A 21,855-nucleotide genomic window follows, 5' to 3' on the forward strand; every position below is an offset into this window, starting at 1 on the left:
GGGTCTAAAATTACCTTCCCCGTCTTGCCCGCCTTTCCCTGTTGGGTATGAAAATAATGCTTTCATAACCCGTTTAAATCGCCTTTTACTTTACGTGCATCGATAGCTGATGAAGGTAGAGTCCTAAAACAATGCTTGTTTGTTTACTATGCTGATTCGTACTCGTTACATTTTCAACTTTCGAATCATGCACACTTGCTAGGCCATAAATGTGTCTAATGAGGAAAAAAGCAAGCAAGGCACGTTGTCGTGATTTGAGCATTTCAGAAAAGTCCAAAATACCTCAAATACAGAAGAAACCGAACTCCATGAAGGTATACATCCATGCAGAAATGAGCTCTTGTTTTGTTCTTGGACTGACAGTGCGTCAGTGTCATTGTAGTTTACACATTTTCTAGCTCTGAAATCTTACCTATGAAGTATCATTAGGCGTTGACCAGTAACAGCAAAAACCGATTAATTCATTTCTGAAAGTACATTCCAGCAATTTGCAACTTAATAAATTCTACCAGTGGGGAGTTCTGATGATGTTAATGAGCATTAAACTAACGTCTCCTATATTAGTGAAAAAACTTCATTGTGAATAAAGAAATTCTGTCAGTGGCCTAGGCTCTGTTAATTGATATTTTGCTTCAACAAGTGTGTAACTTATGTTTTTACTAATGACGGCCTAACCCCTGTAACATGTACATGCTTTTTAAACAGATCTTTCGAATATATTTTAATAAATTTTTAATTAACAGCTTGTACTTTCACACCAAATTATTATATCTTTTAACGCTATCGGTTGCCTATTTGCTTCATTTCCCCAAATACTTCTTACCAGAACCTCTCTCTGTTAGTTTTTCAGGGGTAATCCGCTTGATTTTACTTTTGAATTTCATCTTGCGGTTTTCGTAGTATATAAGCCTACACTAAACTAATAAAAATTCTATGATGCCATGCAAATACTATGATTATTGTTTTTTTATCCGCCATACAGCAGATCAAATCTGTTAAAATGTACTTGTCGGATAGAATATTGAGCGTAAATTTGAATAACATATATTATGTGTATGTGAAGGGTATACGGGAATAACTATCAAGGTCCATCAAAATTTAAAATTTATTTCATAACGTTATCTCATAGAGTAACGGAAGTACGATGATGTGGCAAGGTTTGTGTTTTGTAAACACGATGAAGGTGCTAAAATTTTGACCTACTTATCAGAGTCCACTCGGTTCTACAGTAGAATTTTCCAGATCCATACCTACTTAGTCTTTCAGTTTCTCCTTTTATATTTCATCTTATACTGCTGCAGCATCATGTGACAGGCTTTACAATAATACTTGCCCGTCAGTCGCACACTGTAAACGAAGTTAGAAATGTCACGTTGTTTCGTAAAAAAGCAAAGAAAGCCACGAAATTACGCCACATTGTGCATCCGAAGTAGGCTTCAAAAGGAGTTGTTCTCAGTAAGTTGAGCAGAAGCATTCGCGTGTTGCTGTTACTGGGATTGTGCATAACATTATTTCTTCAGTGAAAAGGAGGCATCAGGAATATCGGGGAATGAACATGAACATTCTAATCATTTACAGAATACAATAACAAGGAAAATAAATGTTTTGGTTCGTATTTCTGTTCCTTAAAAAAAAACTACGAACCATGAGCTACGTTTCAGGCGACGACTGTAACTGCTTACGACAGAAATGTTTACAGAATGTTCTGTTCATAGGAAGTAATAGGTTAATGAAGAAATTCAATGAAAAGGCTTCCGATGATACACAAAACTCACGTGACTGGGCTAATCAGAGTAAATCCTCTGATGCGAAGCTGATAGATAAAAGAAGTCCAGATGAAGCTGCATGTCATACAGGATATTCAGGTATGCATGGCACCATCAACAGACGCTATATTACTCTTTGAAAGTCATTGGTTACTACAGCGAAAGTACATGTGGAGATTACAGACCAAACAAACTTAAAGGAGAAACTGTATCTAAAGGCATCAATACATACAGTCACTGAGGAGCCGCAAATCATATTACAGCACTCAATACAGCGAACAACTGTATTTACCAGAAGAACTAAATATTCGAAAGTTTGTTACATGCAGAGAATAACCCTCCAAAACCTGTACCATACGAGCAATAGCCACTGATTTTTGTGACTAACTACAACATATATTTTGGGTACCCCAGATCTGACGCACGTTCTGTGTGATAAATTTATTAGAGCCGACTGCTCTCAACTTTATTTACAAGTAAACAACAAGGAAGAATGAATCTTAGATACAGACATTTGAATAAGGTGAAACAACTACTTAAAATGGACTGCATTAGAAGAAAGCCGACAAAATTTCTAGATTAAACGTTCGAACGTTAGAATAGCAGATAACCTGTGACTAAGAAAGCGATCCGTACGGATTGCGGGATGAATCTTCCACTTCCCGATATTTCAGCCAAAGGAAGTATATTATCCCAGGCAGTTATCGGTTTATTTATTCAGTATTAATTTGCTTTATTCTGGAAAATCTGCACAGCAAAGGACATTAGACTACAATCATAACAGGGAAGTACATCCACAAACGACGCAAGCTGGCAGTTTTGACCAAACAATTTTCAAGACATGAAATAGTCAGAACATCTGAATGTGATGTTTTATGTCGAATATAGTGGCGGACTTCAGCCTCTAGTTCTTTGCTTCGTGCCAACTCCCCTTATTATTACATTCATTGATATCTGATTGGTTCATAAAAGATCTTTGGAAGGGGCGATAAGAGGTTTGTAGCTGCTGTCGTTTATTATCCATTAGATGTCAAAACGAACTCAACAAGTAACAATTTTTAGTGAATTCAACTAGGTTATATTGCAGATTACGGGTCTAAACCAGATTCGTACTATAATTATGGATTATAATCATGGAATGAGGTTACAAAAAAGGCATCGCATTTAGCTTGTTGGGCGACTCTTAACGTTATGTATCTGTGTCAGGATAAATACTTCTATGAACTTGTGACATTAGCACAGTGTATCAAGACATTATAACAAGACGGCCTCGTAAAAACTCACTATGTAGTTATAGAAAATGTATGGATTGTGAAACAACACATGCTATTGTATTATTTGTTTGTGGAAAGGTAGAAGATCCAGCAACATGATCTCCTTCCATAATTCTAATCCAAACCTCTGCCCACTGTGCTTATTGGCTCGCTCTGTTATACCGTACTGAGCAAAGCTGCTCTCTTAGAGATGATTGAAGTGTTTTTTGACTCTCACTTTGTAACGACAATCCACACAAGATGAATTCCTCCCGAGAAGCCCGTGTCATTTATAACACTTGCTTTTATGGTGTTCAAGCTTCTGTTGGGTCCGATGGGGCCCATCTCCTCATCTCAGAGTAGCACTTGTGTACTTCATCCACAGTCATTCTTTTTATACATCCCAGCCGGCGGCGGTGGCCGAGCGGTTCTAGGCGCTTCATTCCGGAACCGCGCGACTGCTACGGTCACAGGTTCGAATCCTGCCTCGGGCGTGGATGTGTATGATGTCCTTAGGTTAGTTACGTTTTAGTAGTTCTAAGTTCTAGGGGACTGATGACCTCAGATGTTAAGTCACATAGTGCTCAGAGCCATTTCGACCATTTTTATACATCCGAATTTGTTTTCTCGCCTACAGTTTTTGTTCTCTGGTGTCCTTACACATGTCTTGCCGTAAATCCCTTCTTCATACCTGTGTTTCCCACATGTTATTTCTTTCTGCGAACTTCATTGTTTCTTACCATACGTAACCACTCAGTTTTCACTATCTCGCTGAAACATCATATCTCTTACGGATCTTCCTTGATTCTTGGTTATGCCAATATACTGCAATGAAACTTGCAAGTTGAAATCCCAATGGAAGCTACATGTAACACAAGTCTACACGCACGTAATTATATGTAAATTCTGACACGGTTCACACGGAAGAAATAGTTTACTTGAAACCATGTCTGATACAGTCTAGAGACAGTACCATGTAGAATAAATCTGGGAGATATTATTTCAAAGCAGTGTGGGGATGTAAACACAGGACAGGATTTTTTCTTCTGACATTCCTGTCTAAAATCTGAGTTACTATGAAGGAGTGGGAGAATTGAAAGCTGACATCTGAATGAATTTTATTTATTCATTTTTTTACAAAAATGGCTGATGATATGAAGGTCAAGAGAAACATAAATGTGTGTTTCAACAGGTTTCTTGTTGTGAGACTCGGTGCAACAGGCAGAACCTGAAATCTCAGTGATGGTGTCCGATGTACGAAAAGCTGACGTGCGCTCCGTGGCCGCCACCGCCGTATCCTCCGTGGCTGCCGAAGGACGAAGATCCAAATCCTCCGCCGAAACCACCGTGGCCGGCGAGAGAAGATCCCCCGAGGCCTCCGAGTCCACCGAAGCCACCAGAGCCGCCGCTGCCGATAATGACGGGAACCGGTTGCTTGACGACCACTGGCTGGGGCACGGGCACAGCGACAGGTCTGGGTACGCTCACGGGGTAAGGCACGGGCTTCTCCACGGGGACTGGGTACGGCTGTGGCACGTGGACCGGGTACGGCCTGTCCACCGGCACGTGGACGGGCACGTTTACTGGGACCGGCACGTTGCGCTCGACGGCCACCGGGTACGGCTGTGGCACCGCCACCGGCACCTCCCTGGTGATGGTCACGGAGGTCACTTGTCCGCCGCCAGCGGCCGCGCCGCCGCCTCCAAAGCCGCCGCCTCCAAAGCCGCCGCCTCCGATTCCGCCCCCGAGTCCACCCCCGAAGCCACCACCAACGCCGCCGCCAAAGCCGCCGCCGTGGCCACCGCCGTAACCGAAACCGCCATCACCTAGACCCAGCAGACCTCGCTTCTCGTTCTTCTTGGCTCCTTCTTTGTTAGTGGCTGCTTCTTTAGCAATGGACACGGTGCTCATCGCCAAAAATACTACGCTAATCTGAAAGGAGAAAGGTGCTTGTATTATTGTTGTGTACATAGTTCCGCGTAGTCAGCGCGTACACAACTTTCCCACTACAGCGCGCCCCGCTAAGCACAACAGCGCAGGCGCAGCGCTCGTCCGTCTCCGCACTACGAGATGGCGCTGCCATAGAGACAGATCAAATTCTGCTTCCGCCGATCCGCGTATTAATATGTAACGCAGTCAATGAGATTGCTGCTAACGTAGAACCTTTTCTCCTCGCGGATCACACTCGCGCAGTGGTACATGAACGCGCGAGGTGTTATAACGAGTGTACAGACCTCCGATTAGCAGTCTGCATTTGTCTGCACCAGTCTGTACCAGTCTACCTTAGTCTGTACCAGTCTGTACAAGTTCTACATTTGCCTGTACCAGTCTATAGTCAAGTTTCAGTCTGCGTCTAATAAGACTACCATATTCCTGTACATAGCCATGAAGATAAATGTATAGACACTTTTGTCAAGTATCAGAGATACATGTGAGACTAAGATTAACGTACCAATACCAAAGGAACTTCAGATCGTCAATTGTAAATAGCATCCTGAACCAAGTTAAGTAATTTTCATGCTTGTTATTATTTTCATAAATGTGTGTGAAAATTAATCAAGTTGTGTTTAAAGTTGGTCACCGTCAATCTGCTACTTTAAAAGTGCAAGTGGCATTTCTATCGTCTGACCTAACGGCAGAAGATAAACACGCCACGATAAGACCACGAGACATATTGCTGACACTCACCTACTTCGTTAGAGCGAAAAGTCAAATAATCTGATGGTGTGTGTACTGAAGGTCTTACAGTACGCACACCACAATAATGTACACAAACAGATGACTGATCAGTGTCATTGCTCATTAAATGTCGGCATTGTAGGTAGATCACGTCATTAATCTCTCCATTAATCTACAGTTGCGATACTTTATGGAATGTTTACTACGCTATGAGAACTGTATCATACACTACGGGAAATCAATGCTGTACAATGTTCTATGTGAATCGTGGTACAGTATCAGAAACAGCATTATCTCGGAAAATATGAATCTTTTCAAGGCATCGGCCAGTAATAGTGCTAACCCACAAGAAATGAGTTTGAGTTGTTGCATGTTATATGTTCGTATAAATACAAAAAAAAGAGAATTATTTGTACAGAGGGGCCAGAAGTATTCTGGAAAGCTTATGAGGGTGCTGCAAGGTAGGTTGTACTCGGAAATAATTGTTAAGAAAAAGAAATTCGATATGTTGCGCCGTTTCGGAGTTAGCGTTGAAGTTAGCCAGTCAGGCCGTCGAGCGGCCAGATTCTATCGGCCCGCCAGAGACGGTATCGCCAAACGTGGTGTTCCTTTGGTTTCCTAAGACAGAACAATGGAGCGATACAAGAAATTGACATGGTGTTGTTATAAGGATCGCATCCGATTCACAGACTGACCAGTCTCACGTGGTTCAAGTGGATCTGAGTACTATGGGACTTAACTTCTCAGGTCATCAGTCCCATAGAACTTAGAACTACTTAAACCTAACTAACCTAAGGACATCACACACATCCATGCCCGAGGCAGGATTCGAACCTGCGACCGTAGCGGTCGCGCGGTTCCAGACTGTAGCGCCTACAACCGCTCGGCCACTCCGACCGGCTGAGCAGTCTCCCTGCGTTGTGATCTACGCTGTGAAAACAACAGACACTAACTGGCGAGCAGCTTGATACTGCGCGCGCAACGCCATGATTGGCTTACTGCAATGCTAATTAACTCGGAAACGGCGCAATGTATCGAATTTGTTTCCCTTATAGTTATTTCCCGCCACACCCTACGCTACAATACCTTTACAAGCATTTAAGCTTGCTTCTGATCATCGTGTATAGACGGCATTTCCTTCTTGTTACCAGCAGGTGGTTCATTCGAAAATACAGCACGTAAGATGATTAGACTAATCCTCACTAAACTGAGGTTACTACTTTCTTCCTCCGACTGGCATGAGTATTTTATCACAGTAAAGTTGCTCTCAGTCCGAAATCAGATTGAAGGTAAGATAATGAAATATATTGGCGAATTCCATAAGCATCAACAGTCCATTTGGCATTTTTTCTGCTGTTTCATCTGCATTTACACACTTTAATATACAGGGTTACTCTAAATGATGGACCCATTTTCAAAAATTCGTACGTATTCAAGTACAAATCAAAATGAACAAGCTTTATGCCAATGAAAAGAGAAAGTTTCAAAGTTTTGGGCGGGCAGGCGGTAATGGTTCCAGAAGCGGCCGGTAGAGTTCGCGCGGCATTTTCCAACAGGATGGAGCTCCACCCTATTGTCACGGTGATGTGCAAGACTTTTTGAATGATCGAACAGGGGACTTGAGGACGTGGCTCTGCACTTCTGGCCAACGAAATCCCCTGATCTCACATCCTGCGACTATTTCTCTTGGGGTTATGTGAAGCTTTTTACGTCTCGCATGTACCAGCCACTCTGAACGATCTACGGTACCGGATCACTGCTGCCGTGCGATCAGTAACAACAGACTCCGCGTCGATGTTTTTCGTAAAGCCAACGGTGGCCACATTGAACATTTATCACATTTCCAATTATTAAATAATTATTAAAAGCTAATTAATTACAAAACATTAAATTTATTAAACTGATATTAAACAATATGAAAAGAACTTTGGAACTTCCTCTTTTCATTGGTATAATGCTTGTTCATTTTGGATTTGTGCTTGAATAAATACAAAGTTTTGAGAATGGGTCCATCATTTAGAATAACCCCGTATATTCTAATTTGGAGCAAAAATTCCTTTCCAGGAACTGTGTTCATTTTGTGTTGATTCTAGGCACGAGATAAGCACGTTTTCCACGTTTCTTGGCATCTCACGAACAACATTTCGAGTTAATGTAATTCTTGCGGTTTCCATTTATCTGTAGCGTGCCGTGTTGCTTAAATCACTGGGGTTAATGTCTTGAACCTGTAAGATTCAGTCCTGGCCAACGAGGTTAAAATATGCTAAAACATCAGTATCATAGTGGATGAAAAACACACTACACTTCCTTATTGTCTTACAACATTTGTTATCGGTTTTCAGCCGTTAGACCAACATCAGATACACAAAAATTATATGTGCCAATGAAATTGACAAGCTCAAATAATTTTTTTAACTAAACACATCTAGAAATTCTCTCAACTGAATGTCAAAGCTGATAAATATTAACTCGTGTGTCTCTTTTTATATCACACCTTTGAAGGCAATATTAGTTTAAGCTTTACAAAGTCATTAAGACATATTATGAAGTGAGTATCGAAGTAGAGGTACAAATAATCTCAAAGGAAAATAATAGCATGAAATTTAATTGACCAATTTCCATGAGATAATGTAGCCAAAAAGTGGCAGTCCTGTTTCTTTTATAGCTTTTTCCCCTGAAACACCGTGCATCGGCCAGCAGGAATGCTCCAGTAGTGGTTAGCAAGGGAGCACGTGACCGTGGTGTATAAAACCACGCTTCTCGACCTACAGAGCTCGGACCGTCGAATGCTTGTACGTTGTGTCGGTAACACAGTGACATTGCGGTGTAGCTGGAGATTACCCAGGATATTAATGGATAAAATACGATGCCAAAGAGTGTATTAGAAAAGTCTATTTATGAATAAAATATTGTCTCATGATCATCTACAATCCAGAAGAGAAATCGGCTAGCAAATTACTAACAAAATAAATTTTTTCCCCGAAAAAAAAAGTGTTTACTCACTTTAATTTTCTTTCTCCGTTTTCTCCTATCGATAAAAAGGAATCGAGTCCAAGAACAGAATATCAAGGGGTGTACAACATAGCATACTGATTTCAGTATCTACATCAATAAAATAACCCAAAATTTCAAGCAACTTAAACACGAAGCCTAGATATCTTTATTTTAGTTTCTGTAGACGATTGCTTAACGCTGGGAGAAAATATGACATATATGGAGTCCTACACACGTTGAATCAACAATGTCAGACGTTCCATGTTGAAATTTTAAAAGATTATAGACAAATTTTAGGCAAAAAATTCAGTCCGAACTTAAATGCTTTGGGAAAAATAGTTTTGCAACCAAGTTTTTATACAATTATTTCCATAATTTCTTCATGGAGGAGAAACGCAAAACCCAAAGAGGCAGGGAGAAATTATTTAGGAAGGCCTAAGACGTGATGAGAAACAAATTTGTCAGGGAAGAAGTGGCTAACTGTATAAGTAAAGCGGTGAGGAGGGTCTCATTACCATTGTGTCCTCGAGTTTTTTTGATGCATCTACGCCACATAATAAACAAATAAGTAAATGAAAAACTTTGTAGAACTTCTGCTTTCAAGTATGGAGATGTTTAACTTCGCGATCGCAGTCACGATTGTGTTCGCAAAATAACATGCATGCCTACATTCATTTACACTTACCCAGAAGACAGATTCCTATCTTTATTTCTCCTCTTTCGGTATAGTTAGCTCCTGCATCCATAAACGATTCAAGTTATACATAAAAGAGAGTAGGTTCGCTGTGGCTGCATCAGTCTGAGTTTTTTGTAATTTTGCTAAATGAATTGTTGCTAGAGTTCGCTTGATTTCTTCTCCTTGCTTGATAGAATATGGTTCCAAATGAATCATTCTTATTGTAAGGTTGTTGTAAACGGTGGTTAAAGAAGATAAACTGACGAGCGCCGGAACTTGAAGAATAGTTCCATTGTTTGTACTGACAATTTTACATACGGTACAGGCACTATTAACAGCATGATGTTTAGCACAGTACTAAAAATAGTAGTAGATACATGTGAGAAAAAGTTCCTACACACCTGCGTCTTGAGAATATCTTTATTGTCTCACACGACCAGTTGCAGGGGCACGTTACCGCCAACGTCAGGCCCCACACGGCCACAAGAGTATTACAATTCCTTGGCGCATTTATTGTGGCGTCCTTGTTACCAGAACGAGTGGGTCGAGGAGAGACTTGAGGAAATCTATCCCACATGTACTAGTAGCAAGAACTCTACAATAAACGCGCCAAGGAATTGTAGTACTCTTGTGGCCGTGTTGGGGCCTGAGGACGGCGGTAACGTGCTGCCGAAACTAGTCGTGTGAGACAATGCAGACATTCTCAAGATACAGCTGTCGTGGTACTTTGTCTCACGTATATCATCAGCTGAAGCCCCTCGTCCATACAATAGGATGGAACTCCATAAAGTAGTAGATAACTTTAGCAAATAAACGAGAATCTAAAAATACTTGCAGTCGAACATGTGACACAGAATGTTCTATGGCATGCCAGTAATTCGCATTACCTTCGTACATTTAATTAGCTAACAGTAGCACCGGAGTCCACTCGTCGTTAGTTGTTCTGGTTATAAGCCCAGTTAGAAAAACAAGGAACCGTAGAGAATGAATTTTCAGTCTGCCGTGGGATGCTGCTTCCTGGCAGGTGAATACTGTGTGCCGGACAGGGACTCTCACGTTTGCAAGGCAGGACATAGAGATTGCCGGGAGTGGAGCTGTAGTGGTCGGTCGTGAGTTGTGCCTGGCCAACTCAGAAGGTAGGTAAGGGTTCTGGGGTCGAGAGGCGGTACGGGGCTACAGTCTTAATCTGCCAGCAAATTTCAAGGATTTGGTGTTGTAAGGTAGGAGGGTGGAGTGATACCTGTTGAATGACCAGAATGCTTACCAGATACTACAGCGCTTCGTTTTTCTCGTAAGAGTTTAATGAAATACCATTAAGGGTTACTTCAGTTACTATCAGAGCCCGAATCAATTACTCGTTTTTCGTCACGACACGGAATCCTGTTTCGCTCGACTGACTGAACGATCTTTGGTGCGAAGTAATCACGCATTCGAGCAAACTCTTTGAACACGTGCCGTAATTATATTCGAATATGAAAGTAGCAAAACGTTATGAGAGCACAAATTTTGTTCGGAAAATCTGGAACGCAAACGTAAATCTTATACGTACAGGATTTTTTAATGGATACGTCATTTAGCAAAACTCGATATCCTGAATTCTAAAAGTTATTTGGTGAAATTCTTAAATATGCAGTGTTTATGTTACGTGTTGTAACAAAGCAAAAGACTTAAAACCAGTACAGAAAACTGGAATAGAGATCAATATAAACATCATTACCGCCCTTTTTATTGCTGATGAAAACCACACACTGCATGTTTTACCGCAATACAGCGAGACCTTCAGAGGTCGTGGTTCAGATTACCGTACACACCAGTACCTCTGATACCCAGTGGCACGTCCTCTTGCATTGATGCATGCCTGTATTCGTCGTGGAATACTATCCACAAGTTCATCAAGGCACTGTTGCTCCAGATTGTCCCACCCCTCAACGGCGATTCGGCATAGATTCCTCAGAGTGATTGGTGGGTCACGCCATTCATAAACGGCCATTTTTAATCTATCCCAGGCATGTTCGATAAGGTTCATATCTGGAGAACGTGCTGGCTGCTCTAGTCGAGCGATGTCGTTATCCTGAGGGAAGTCATTCACAAGACGTGCACGGTGGGGAAGCGAATTGTCGTACATGAAGATGAATGCCTCGCCAATATGCTGCCGATATGGTTGCACTACCGGTCGGAGGATGGCGTTCACGTTTCGTACTGCCGTTACGACGCCTTCCGTGACCACCAGCGGCGTACGTCCGCCCCACATAATGCCACCCCAAAGCAGCAGGGAACCTCTACCTTGCTGCACACGCTGGACAAAGTATTCAGCCCGATCTGGTTGCCTCCAAACTCATGTCCGACGATTGTCTGGTTGAAGGTATATGCGACTCTCATCGATGAAGGAAACGTGATGCCAATCCTGAGCAGTCCATTCGGCATGTTGGTGGGCCCCTCTGACCGCGCTAAGCGGTGTTATGGTTGCAAAGATGGACCTCGCCATGGACGAGTGAAGTTGCGCATCATGCAGCCTCTTGCGCACACCTTGAGTCATAAAACGACATCCTGTGGCTGCACGAAAAGCATTATTCAACATGGTGGCGTTGCCGCCAGTGTTCCTCCGAGCCATAATCCGTAGGTAGCGGTCATCCACTGCAGAAATAGCCCTTGGGCGGCCTGAGCGACGCATTTCATCGACAGTTGCTGTCTCTCTGTATCTCCTCAGTGTCCGAACAACATCGCTTTGGTTCACTCCAAGACGTCTGACACTGCCCTTCCTGGCTCAAAGTAACAATGTGGACGTGATCGAACCGCGGTATTGACCGTCTAGGCACGGTTTAACTACCTGGTGGAATAACTGGAACTGATCGGCTGTCGAACCCTTTGCGTCTACTAGGTGCTGCTCATGCATGGCTGTTTACATTTTTGGGCGGGTTTAGTGACAGCACTGAACAGTCAAAGGGACTGTGTCAGTGATGCAATATCCACAGTCAACGTCTATCTTCAGAAGTTCTGGGAACCGGGTGATGCAAAACTTTTTTTGATGTGTGGATAACATGTTACATGTGCTTGACTTCCTCAATAAAAATTATGCGAACGATCATACATTACTGCAGTAGTTGTGACTGGATTCAGAAAAATTCCCCTTCATCTTGTGTCCTTTAAATAACATCTTTTGTTTTGAAGCCAATTTCAAATGTATGCATATACAACATCCATCGCACAGCCCACACTTTGATTAGAGTCGAAAGACACATCAAATCTCAAGTGCAATAACGGTATGGTAGGACTTAATTTTAGACATACAGTCTTGGAAATTTTGGCGACTTATCTTGAGTTAGTAATCTCGACAAAGACCAAGTCGCTTTTTTATTATCTAGTTTTCTAGTAACTAGTTTCAGGGATGCCGTCTTCATACCAGAGTCGTATTTCGTTTACACAGTTGACTGGTACTTCAGCGTAGGACACTATTGCATCAACTGATGATGCCTGCAGTGCCACAGCATTATCAGTCTGGTCGACAGACGGCACAGCTGAACATAGTCTTCAAAAGATAAGATAATAAAACCGAAATCACATGGACAGCGTCAAGACGAATTCTGTAATTCTATCTTGTATAGAAGGAAGCAAGGGACTGTGGCTGGTCGATGACTTAAAGAAAACAAATATCCAACAGCCGCAAATGTATGGAATAATTTTGTTACGATACCAGTTTCGGTGGGTTATTTGCGCCATCTTCAGACTGCTATATAAATCGACAAAATCACCAAGAAAACAATAGAATAGAAATCTGTTCTGCAACATCAACATTTGTTTGTATCTTACACATTTTATTTTAACGTCTTTGTGTTTTACATGTCGCTTTTTGTCCTGTTTACTAATGCATATGTACTGTAAATTTATTTTAATAGCAACTGATGTTGCCTAACAGACTTGTACTCTACTGTAAGCTTCATAATTTTGTCGATTTGTACAGGAACCTAAAGATTGTGCAAATGAGGCATCGGAAGTGGTACCTAAATAAAATTATTCCACCAATTTTCCGCAAGTTTTAAAAATACGGCATGAGAGGTGTATCTAGTAAAGTAGTCTAATACGTCCTTAAATGCATAAAAACCAAAATCTACGATTTTTTATGTCGTCTGTGGAAACAAGACAGCATTTCTTATTACATGCAGTCCATAGAAAAGAAAAGGAAACTGTTATTCTCTTCTCGCAAAACTGGAAAGTACACTTAGATGTTGCAAAGCTAACGATTTCGAAAGGGGTTATCGGTAATAGGAGACCACCATCTAACACGCTAGATACTAAACGATCGGAGAGAGCTTATGCAAAGAAGTCAGTTCGCGTCCACTGTGGACACAATGAAGATTGGAGTTCAAAACGTCGGTGTTACAGTACGTACCTGGATCCTCATTGTTGCGTGCTGGATTGGCTGGAGGCAACGAATGACTGACACCTCTCTGGCCACTGGGGCCAGCTTTTATACGGGCTCAGTGTATGTGGAATGTGGGAAAGGACCTCACGAATGTCGACTACCCCGCTTTCTCCGTCTCGCCTGTTGCTGTAAGTGCCTCACTTCACACGGGAACGGCGCTATAACTGAATCTTTTACACGGAAATATTACTTTCTTATTAGTCTCAAAGTGCCAGTTTAGGTTATCGTCGTATCCGGTGGCCAGCAAGGACACTGTTACAAAATACCTTTCCAGTGTTAATGCCTCTTTCACTCCATTTGTGCCAGCAGACTGACATTGTCTGCACTGCCGCAACACGTTTCATTCTTAGCACTTGCGTTACGAAGTTAAATTAAAGGTACAGAAACGACTGCTTAAAAAAATAACGTTTACAGTTTGAGTAGGTTAGTGCAATGTTCTGCTGGTGACATTACGTTACAGTATGAAATGAGACCGACGTATTTTCTCTTTACGAGCAATATTGTTTAGTTCATAAGAAGAAACAAGAAGAAGTTGTTGAATCACATCATTTTGATCACGCACATAATGTAAAATTAAAATGTGCAGCTGGATGTATCTCTTATCACCTTATCACGAGTGTTTATGGCAAAATTGTCGTGAAACATTGTGCTCACCAATACAAGTACCAGGCGGCTACAATTAAAGTGCAGCTTCTTACTGAAGTCCAGAATGGAGTTAACTATCGTATGGTAGCGAAAGTTGGTGGACATGCTAATGCTTTAATACGGAACCGATTTACGTGGCAAAAAATTAGTTCCAAGTTTGGCCACCAGTTGTAGATCTGGCACTGTGGATGCAAGAAAGACGTTTACAAACGTTTCCCTGCGTAAAGGATTAAGAACAGGAGGTGGGCAGAAAACGTCAAACAAGCGAGAAACGTATGATGCTGATTTTATTATTAACCTCCGCTTACACAGTTTGTTCAATACGTCCACCGGATACGTCGACGAAGTGCTGTACAGCGCCAGATTTGCACCTGGTGGCCAAAATTGGAACTATTTTTTTCCAGCGTAAATCGGTATTAATTCATCAGCATACCTAACAAGTTTCACTGTCATGTGATAATTGCAGCCCACACTGCACCTCCGTGAGTGGCTTCACTTACATTTTAACCACCAAGTATAACATAAACTTCATTGTAAACATGATACTTCGGGGCTTATAACATCCTGAGCTCTTTTTATAATATGGTAGGTCAATTTTACTTGTTTTTGCCTTCCTTCTTAGCAAGAAAAATAATGTTCCCCACATGCCAATGTACTCATTCGCAGTTACGTTGTCAAAAAATTTATGATTTCAATATTTGAACAGTAGAGACAGTAGGTTCAAACGTGATTCGTTTCGTTAGAGCGTTTCCTTTGAATTGTTTACTGATTTTTCAGGGATAATTATGTCCGTACAACAGTGTTGGCACAGTCAACAACGTCGTAATGAGACGTCTCATTGCATGAGAACGAGACATAGGCATAATTTATTACTACACTGTACCCTCCGCAATACTACTACAAACTGAAAATCGCTAAGATAGGTCTACAATGAAACAGTTAACATCGATGTCAACTTGATCGTCCGTAGCTCAACGAAATCACAATCTTGTTCTCAGTGAGAATACTTACTAAAAAAACTCTTTGTGCCAGTTTAGGTCACAAGTGAAGTTTTACAGGGAGCAATGAAAATCATGTCTGTAGCAATATCGTAGATGTTCTCACCGGGACCTCAAGGTAGACAGGTAGTGCAAGCAACTATACGTTAGTTTAGTAGTATAGTTAGTATACGAACATATTCAATAACAACTGCTTGGCTGTCATTTTAAATAATCAATTTAATGACCGGTTACGTGACGTATAAGCCACATCATCACGTTAAATACGTTAAGTTACAAAAAGAGTTCGCTACAATTGTGGTCGAATATTGGTAACATTCAGTTGTAAGAAATTTACCAAATTGCATACTTGGCGTATCACGATATTGAAGTTCCAGCGCTGATAGAACCGAGCATTCCTTGTCTATGAAAAAATGACGCAGTTAGCGGAATGTCAGATAAGAGGAAATATGGATAGACTCACACTTCACACTTATCTGACAATTCGCTAACTGCGTCATTTAGTCATAGAAAAAGAATGTTCGGTCCTGCCAGCGCCGGAATTTCAGTCATGATTCACCACGTAAGTAATTTGGTCTATTTCTCGCTACTGAGCGTAACCAGGGTCGTTACTGCCATTAGACAAGACTAGGCGACTCCCTTGGACGGAAAAATTTATGGAAGAGAAAGGGCGGAAAAAAATTATATCAATCCAAACAGCGAAAGACATGCACGAATGAGGCTAAAAAATGAAAAAAGAAGAAAAACTGAAATGCCGAAAATAAAAAATAAGAAACCAAGTACATTTGTTGTCCTCAATCAGGGGTTAAAGGAATTGAGTAGTAAGAATGAAAATTTGCGTCTGTCCCCAGGAAAGGGGGAATCTTATCAGCTTAGTTTAATCATTAAAAGTACTATAGGTGATTAGCATTGTTGTGTCAATGCATGATGGTGGTCGTGGAGGGAGGGGATGGTATATCTGGGATACCGAACGTAGTAAATAAAAGAGAGCATTACATTTCTGTTCTCACCTATGGCGGTAAAACTCCTAGCAATGCTACTGAGTATAACTGTAATTCGACCACAACCGTAGCGAATGCTTTTTGCAACTTAACAGATTTAATCTGATTACGTGGCTTCTACGCTACAAAAACGGTCGTTAAATAAATGATTAACAAGAGTATTCAAGTGATTATTATTCGTGATGTTTACTTATGGCTGCTGTTGTCCCTCGTACAAGATAGTGCATGTATTACGCATGCCACATCGACGCCAAAATCGTGAATTTTTTCAAAACTATCGGCAGTGCACTGCTCGTTTTTAGTGACGGTACCTTATACATATGAATATATTTTCTGTTTCATGCAACGGATGAAGTGAAAGGTGTTAGCGTAGAGAGGTAGTGCAGTTACTTGCAGAAGTTGGGGAAGGTCTTAAAGATCGACTCGGACCTGATTATCGGCGCGTGAATCCTCCGCCATGCAGCTTTCTCCGGCTGTGAGAGGCAGTGGAATAGGCGTGACTCTATGAAAGTTGAACGTACTCGAGCCAGGCTCCGAAATTTTATATGTTACCCATACTCAATGTAACCATTCAAGAGCATTACAGAATAGTTCATCTGTATTGCCGTTCTTATAAAAAGTCATCATAACGAGAATTTGTCCGTAATATCTCCCAAGAATCGTACATAAAAAATGAACCAGGTTTCTACAGGAGGAAATTATAAACTGTAGGCTGAATGAGCGCAGAAATAAGACGCACGTTTACATCACTATGATATTTGATTTCGTATTGTACCGGGTACCCTTATCCTAGGAAAAGCGATGAGTAACTGGTACAGTGTAGCGAGCAGAAAGATTTTAATAACAGATGTAAAGGACAATACAGCTGATGTACTAGCTCAGTTGCAGAGCTAAGGATCAGAAGGTCGATCGAAACATATTTTAAAGGAAGCACTACAACAATCTGTTAGTAGAGTAAAACAGCATAATCATGAGAATGAGAGGAAATCGAAGTATATGTCGTCGTTTACGGGTAACGTTGAGATAATCCTATTTCTGGACCACATCTGTTCGACTTCGGCATTAGTAAGTCGTACTAATGGCGTATCCTAAGGGCTGTGCTCGTGTAACGAAAAAGGAAAGGGCAGAAGTTAATGTCCCGTTGCTGGTACGGTCGTTAGAGACGAAGGACTTGCACGGCTCTGGGTTGCCTATTGAAAGGTACCTCTGAAGTAACAGGCGTTAATGTGCACATGAAGATTTTGGTTCATTATAGGTTCCTCACATTGTCATTATGGGGGCGATCAGCAGTGTATGGTAACTGAAGAAAATTTCAAAAGGCAAGGTCCCTAAAAAAGCGTTTTATTGTGTGACCGGTTTCGACAGAGCTGTGCTGTCATAACATACGATCTTATGCTTTAAAAATTTTGCAACGTTGATGGAAAATATGTTATAATATCTCAAAGCATTAGAATTTAGCAAGAAAAATTGTTTTGCCTACCTGTCCCATGTAATCATTTGCAGAGATATCAATGAAAAAATGTGTAATTTGAATGTCTGCATAGAAGGTATCTGAAGTTCAAACATGATTCCTTTCGAATCGCGTACCCCTTGCTTTACACTGTTTGATTTTTTTTTTAACGGCTCATAATGTATTTACAACAGTGCACAAAGAACTTCCAATAAAAAGGTGTCACATCAAATCACTCAAAAAGAGATATAGGTATAGTCACTGTTCCAAGGATATTACTAACAATACATTTTACATTAGAACATCGTCCTTGTGATAAAACTTGAAGACATGATGATTGCCGTTCCATAATTGAGCGACTTTATGCACACTTACGTAGTACAATATATTAAAGCATAAGAACCAATGATGACAAGATTGCTTCAGTTTTCTTAAATGATAAAAACTTCTTTTAAATTATTATTTCAACAGCCAACTTGAAATTATAGCAACGTCATTTATTTATTTATTAATCAAACGGAATACGCAAATTTTATGAGCCACAGTTTGGGGATCTGACCACTGGTTCCTGGCCAGCCAGGGTGGCCGAGCGGTTGTAGGCGCTACAGTATGGAACCGCGCGACCGCTACGGTCGTAGGTTCGAATCCTGCCCCGGGCATGGATGTGTGTGATGTCCTTAGGCTAGTTAGGTTTAATTAGTTCTAAGTTCTAGGGGACTGATGACCTCAGAATTTAAGTCTCATAGTGCTCAGAGCCATTTTTTTTTTCTTTTCCTGCGGAGGCCTCACCTAAACTTCTAATGTATGCAGCCTCATTGTAATATGGTTATACAGTCTTTGATGCTAATAATCTGATCTACGACGTACAACACACGTTATCGATTATATAACGTTTATTAACAAATGCGTTAGAGTTGTGACGGTTGGACTCAGTGTTCCAAGGATATTACGAATTAGACATTTTATAGTAGAACATAGATCTTGTAGTAATAGTTGAAGACATGACAGATCGCTGTTCGGAAAGTGAGCCATCTTTATGGATAGATACACAGTACAAAATGACCGACACCAGCCACCTTCCAATGCAAATATCGTTGAAAGTGGAGAATCTGGGAAGAGGTTCAAAATGGCTCTGAGCACTATGGAACTTAACTTCTGAGGTCATAAGTGCCATAGAACTTAGAACTACTTAAACCTAACTAACCTGAGGACATCACACACATCCATGCCCGAGGCAGAATTCGGACCTGCGAGCATAGCGGTCGCCCGGTTCCAGACTGTAGCGCCTACAACCGTTCGGCCGCCCCGGCCGGCTGGGAAGAGGGATGTGGGAATGCAGTTCTCCAGCACCTTGGAAAATTTTTTCGCTACTGTAGTTTTTAAAGTTGTTAATACGACGTAATAAGAAAACGCTATTGCTTACTACTGAGAATTTGGAAACGGCACAATGATACAAAATTTCTATGTGGTCAGCCCAAGACCAAAATCCTGGGTTCCACTCAGAATTTGCTAAACTACCTATATTGTCGTAATCTTATGCAAACCAACAGTAACAATAGGTACTGTTTCCCCGATAAATGAGTAGTCGTTGTTTTTACAACTCAAAAATATTGCCGTTTGACAGCATGGTTTGAGGCACCATGTCACGGATTGCGGGGTCACTCCCGGCGGAGGTTCAAGGTCTCCCTCTGGCGTGTGTGTGTGTGTTGCCCTTAGCATTAGTTAGTTTAAGCAGAGTGTAAGTCTAGGGACCGATGACGTCAGAAATTTGGTCCCATAGAACTTACCACAAATTTCCAATTTCCCGATGACTCAGCAGTTTGGTCCCTTAGGAATTCACACACACATTTGAACATTTCCTTGCCGTTTGATGATAGTCGTAGAATATCTGAAAAAGTTTCAGTAATCATAATATTACAAGATCGTAAATAGATTCTGGAGGAAGGCGCGGTGACGGGTTTGGGGGGGGGGGGGGGGGGCAGGCAGAGAGCGCCATCGGTTCGGACGAGTTCAAACAACTATAAAATGTGCTGTCATCACATACCCATTCCATTCTCCACAAACCTCATCTCATGTTCCTTATCTGATCATGTTTCATAACTGAGTACCATCCACGTGACTAGATCGGGCTATATTTTCCCATTTGTGGTACTAATGGCAGGTTTTGAGTAATTTTTTTGAAGAAATGCAACTGTTTCCATCTGGGCGATATTTTTGTTGATCCACGCGATTTTGGAGCGACACAGACAACTCCAAGAGCATTTTTATGAACTGATTTTTAATATTATTTGTAGTGATGTTTAGAGCTCCGCTGCCTTCTGAAATAATGAAATTCTTCCTTAGCGCCCGCTGCTTCACTCTCATGGACTGTATGGTCTGCAGAGATTTTCTTTGTTTTTATTTGATCGAATTTTTATGTTGCTCACAAACTGCTACACTTTCTAAGCTTTCCATGCCGATCAAGGCCATATAAGCTTGGTGTTTTCCGAACGTACTTCCGAACAAAAAGCGATTCTGGTAACTGCAGTCCAAAGTTTGTTAATCATACCTTTTGTGTTCTTGTTGACATATTTCCACAGCAACTTCCATCCCCTAACAAATATTTCTTTATACCCAACCAAGAAGCAAAGTACAAATTTTCATAAATTTAGCTTTAATTTTTTTTATGCTACGAAATATTTTATTAAAAATTTTCATCCCCTGTTGCAGTCCCTTAGGCTGGAATTTTTAGAAACACCGAATCACGTTTTTTTTTTTTTAATTTCTAACCAAGAATCAAATACCAATTGTCATAGACGTAGGCTTAAAAATACCTTAGTAGTTCTTTAGTAATTCTTTATTTTCGAAAAAGCTTTCACCCACTATTTTACCACCTTAGTGGTTGAATTCCCAAAAACAATGAAACGTATTTTTTCTTCACTAATCGAGAAGCCTAACAACAACTTTCAAAGATTTAGCTCTAAAAATGGTTCACCAATGACATATTTTCACCCCTATTTCACCTCCTTAGGGGTTGAATTTCCAAAAGCAGTGATATGCGTATGTTTTATTTCTAACAGAGAAACCAAATACAAATTTTGGTAGGTTTAGCTTCAGAAACGCTTGCACAACGAAATATTTCCTTAAACACTTTCATTCCCTGTTACACCCATATAGGGCTTCGATTTCCAAAAACAGTGAAACACATATTCTTTTGTACTTGTTTGTAAATAAAATCGACTTTTCCTTCTGCCACTTAATTTATTTTTCCCTGACATGTTTCGCCTTTTGCTTGTTCTAAGGCACCATCAGTGGAATCTATAACGATACAGTTTTGTTACTTTTAGATTGTCAAACAGTTCACAACGCGATTTTTTATGTAGCGAAGTAATTATTTGCGATTTGCTGTGATCTGCGTTTCCCGTCATCTAGACTGGAGGTCGCTCTGCCACCTTACTTCTGACATATAAACACGGTTTTTAGTTTCGAACTTTTACAAAACTATCGTTTTAGATCCGACTGACGATGACTTAGAAAAGAAAAAGGAGAACCGCGTCTGGGAAAAATAAATTAAGTGCAGCAGAAAGAGTCGTTTTTTTTTTACAGAACCAGTATTCCTATGTTTGTTGCGGAGGATGGCCACGCAAACAAACTTGCTCTCACATATTTCTTATCTCTGAGAAGCCAAAATTTAAATTTTCGTAGATTTAGTTTTAAAATTGCTTTCATAATAATATATTTTCATAAAAAATCTCTTCCCTTATTTCACCCCCTTAGGGGTTCAATTTCGAAAAACATTAAACATTTTTTTAAAATTTGTAACAGAGAATTCAAATGCCAATGTTCATAGATGTAGCATTGAAAATACTTTAGTAATTCTTTAATAATGATATATGTTCAAAAACAGCCTTCACCCACTATTTCACCCCCACAGATTTAAAAATGCAAAAATGATGAAATATGTAATTTCTTATTTCTGAGTGAGAAAAAATGC

General features: G+C 40.8%; 1 protein-coding gene across 1 annotated transcript; it reads right to left on the reverse strand.

Moving 5' to 3' along the window:
• Positions 1–4,177: 4,177 nt before the first annotated feature.
• On the reverse strand, positions 4,178–13,787 carry LOC124774972 (glycine-rich cell wall structural protein 1-like). Its single transcript, XM_047249709.1, has 2 exons — positions 13,756–13,787; positions 4,178–4,951 (listed from the first exon to the last, which is right to left on the reverse strand). The coding sequence occupies exons 1-2, from the start codon at positions 13,765–13,767 to the stop codon at positions 4,256–4,258; spliced, it is 708 nt and encodes a 235-aa protein (XP_047105665.1). The 5' UTR covers positions 13,768–13,787; the 3' UTR covers positions 4,178–4,255.
• Between the last annotated feature and the right edge of the window lie 8,068 nt (positions 13,788–21,855).

Source organism: Schistocerca piceifrons, chromosome 2 (genome assembly GCF_021461385.2).
Source record: "Schistocerca piceifrons isolate TAMUIC-IGC-003096 chromosome 2, iqSchPice1.1, whole genome shotgun sequence".
Classification (NCBI taxonomy): domain Eukaryota; kingdom Metazoa; phylum Arthropoda; class Insecta; order Orthoptera; family Acrididae; genus Schistocerca; species Schistocerca piceifrons.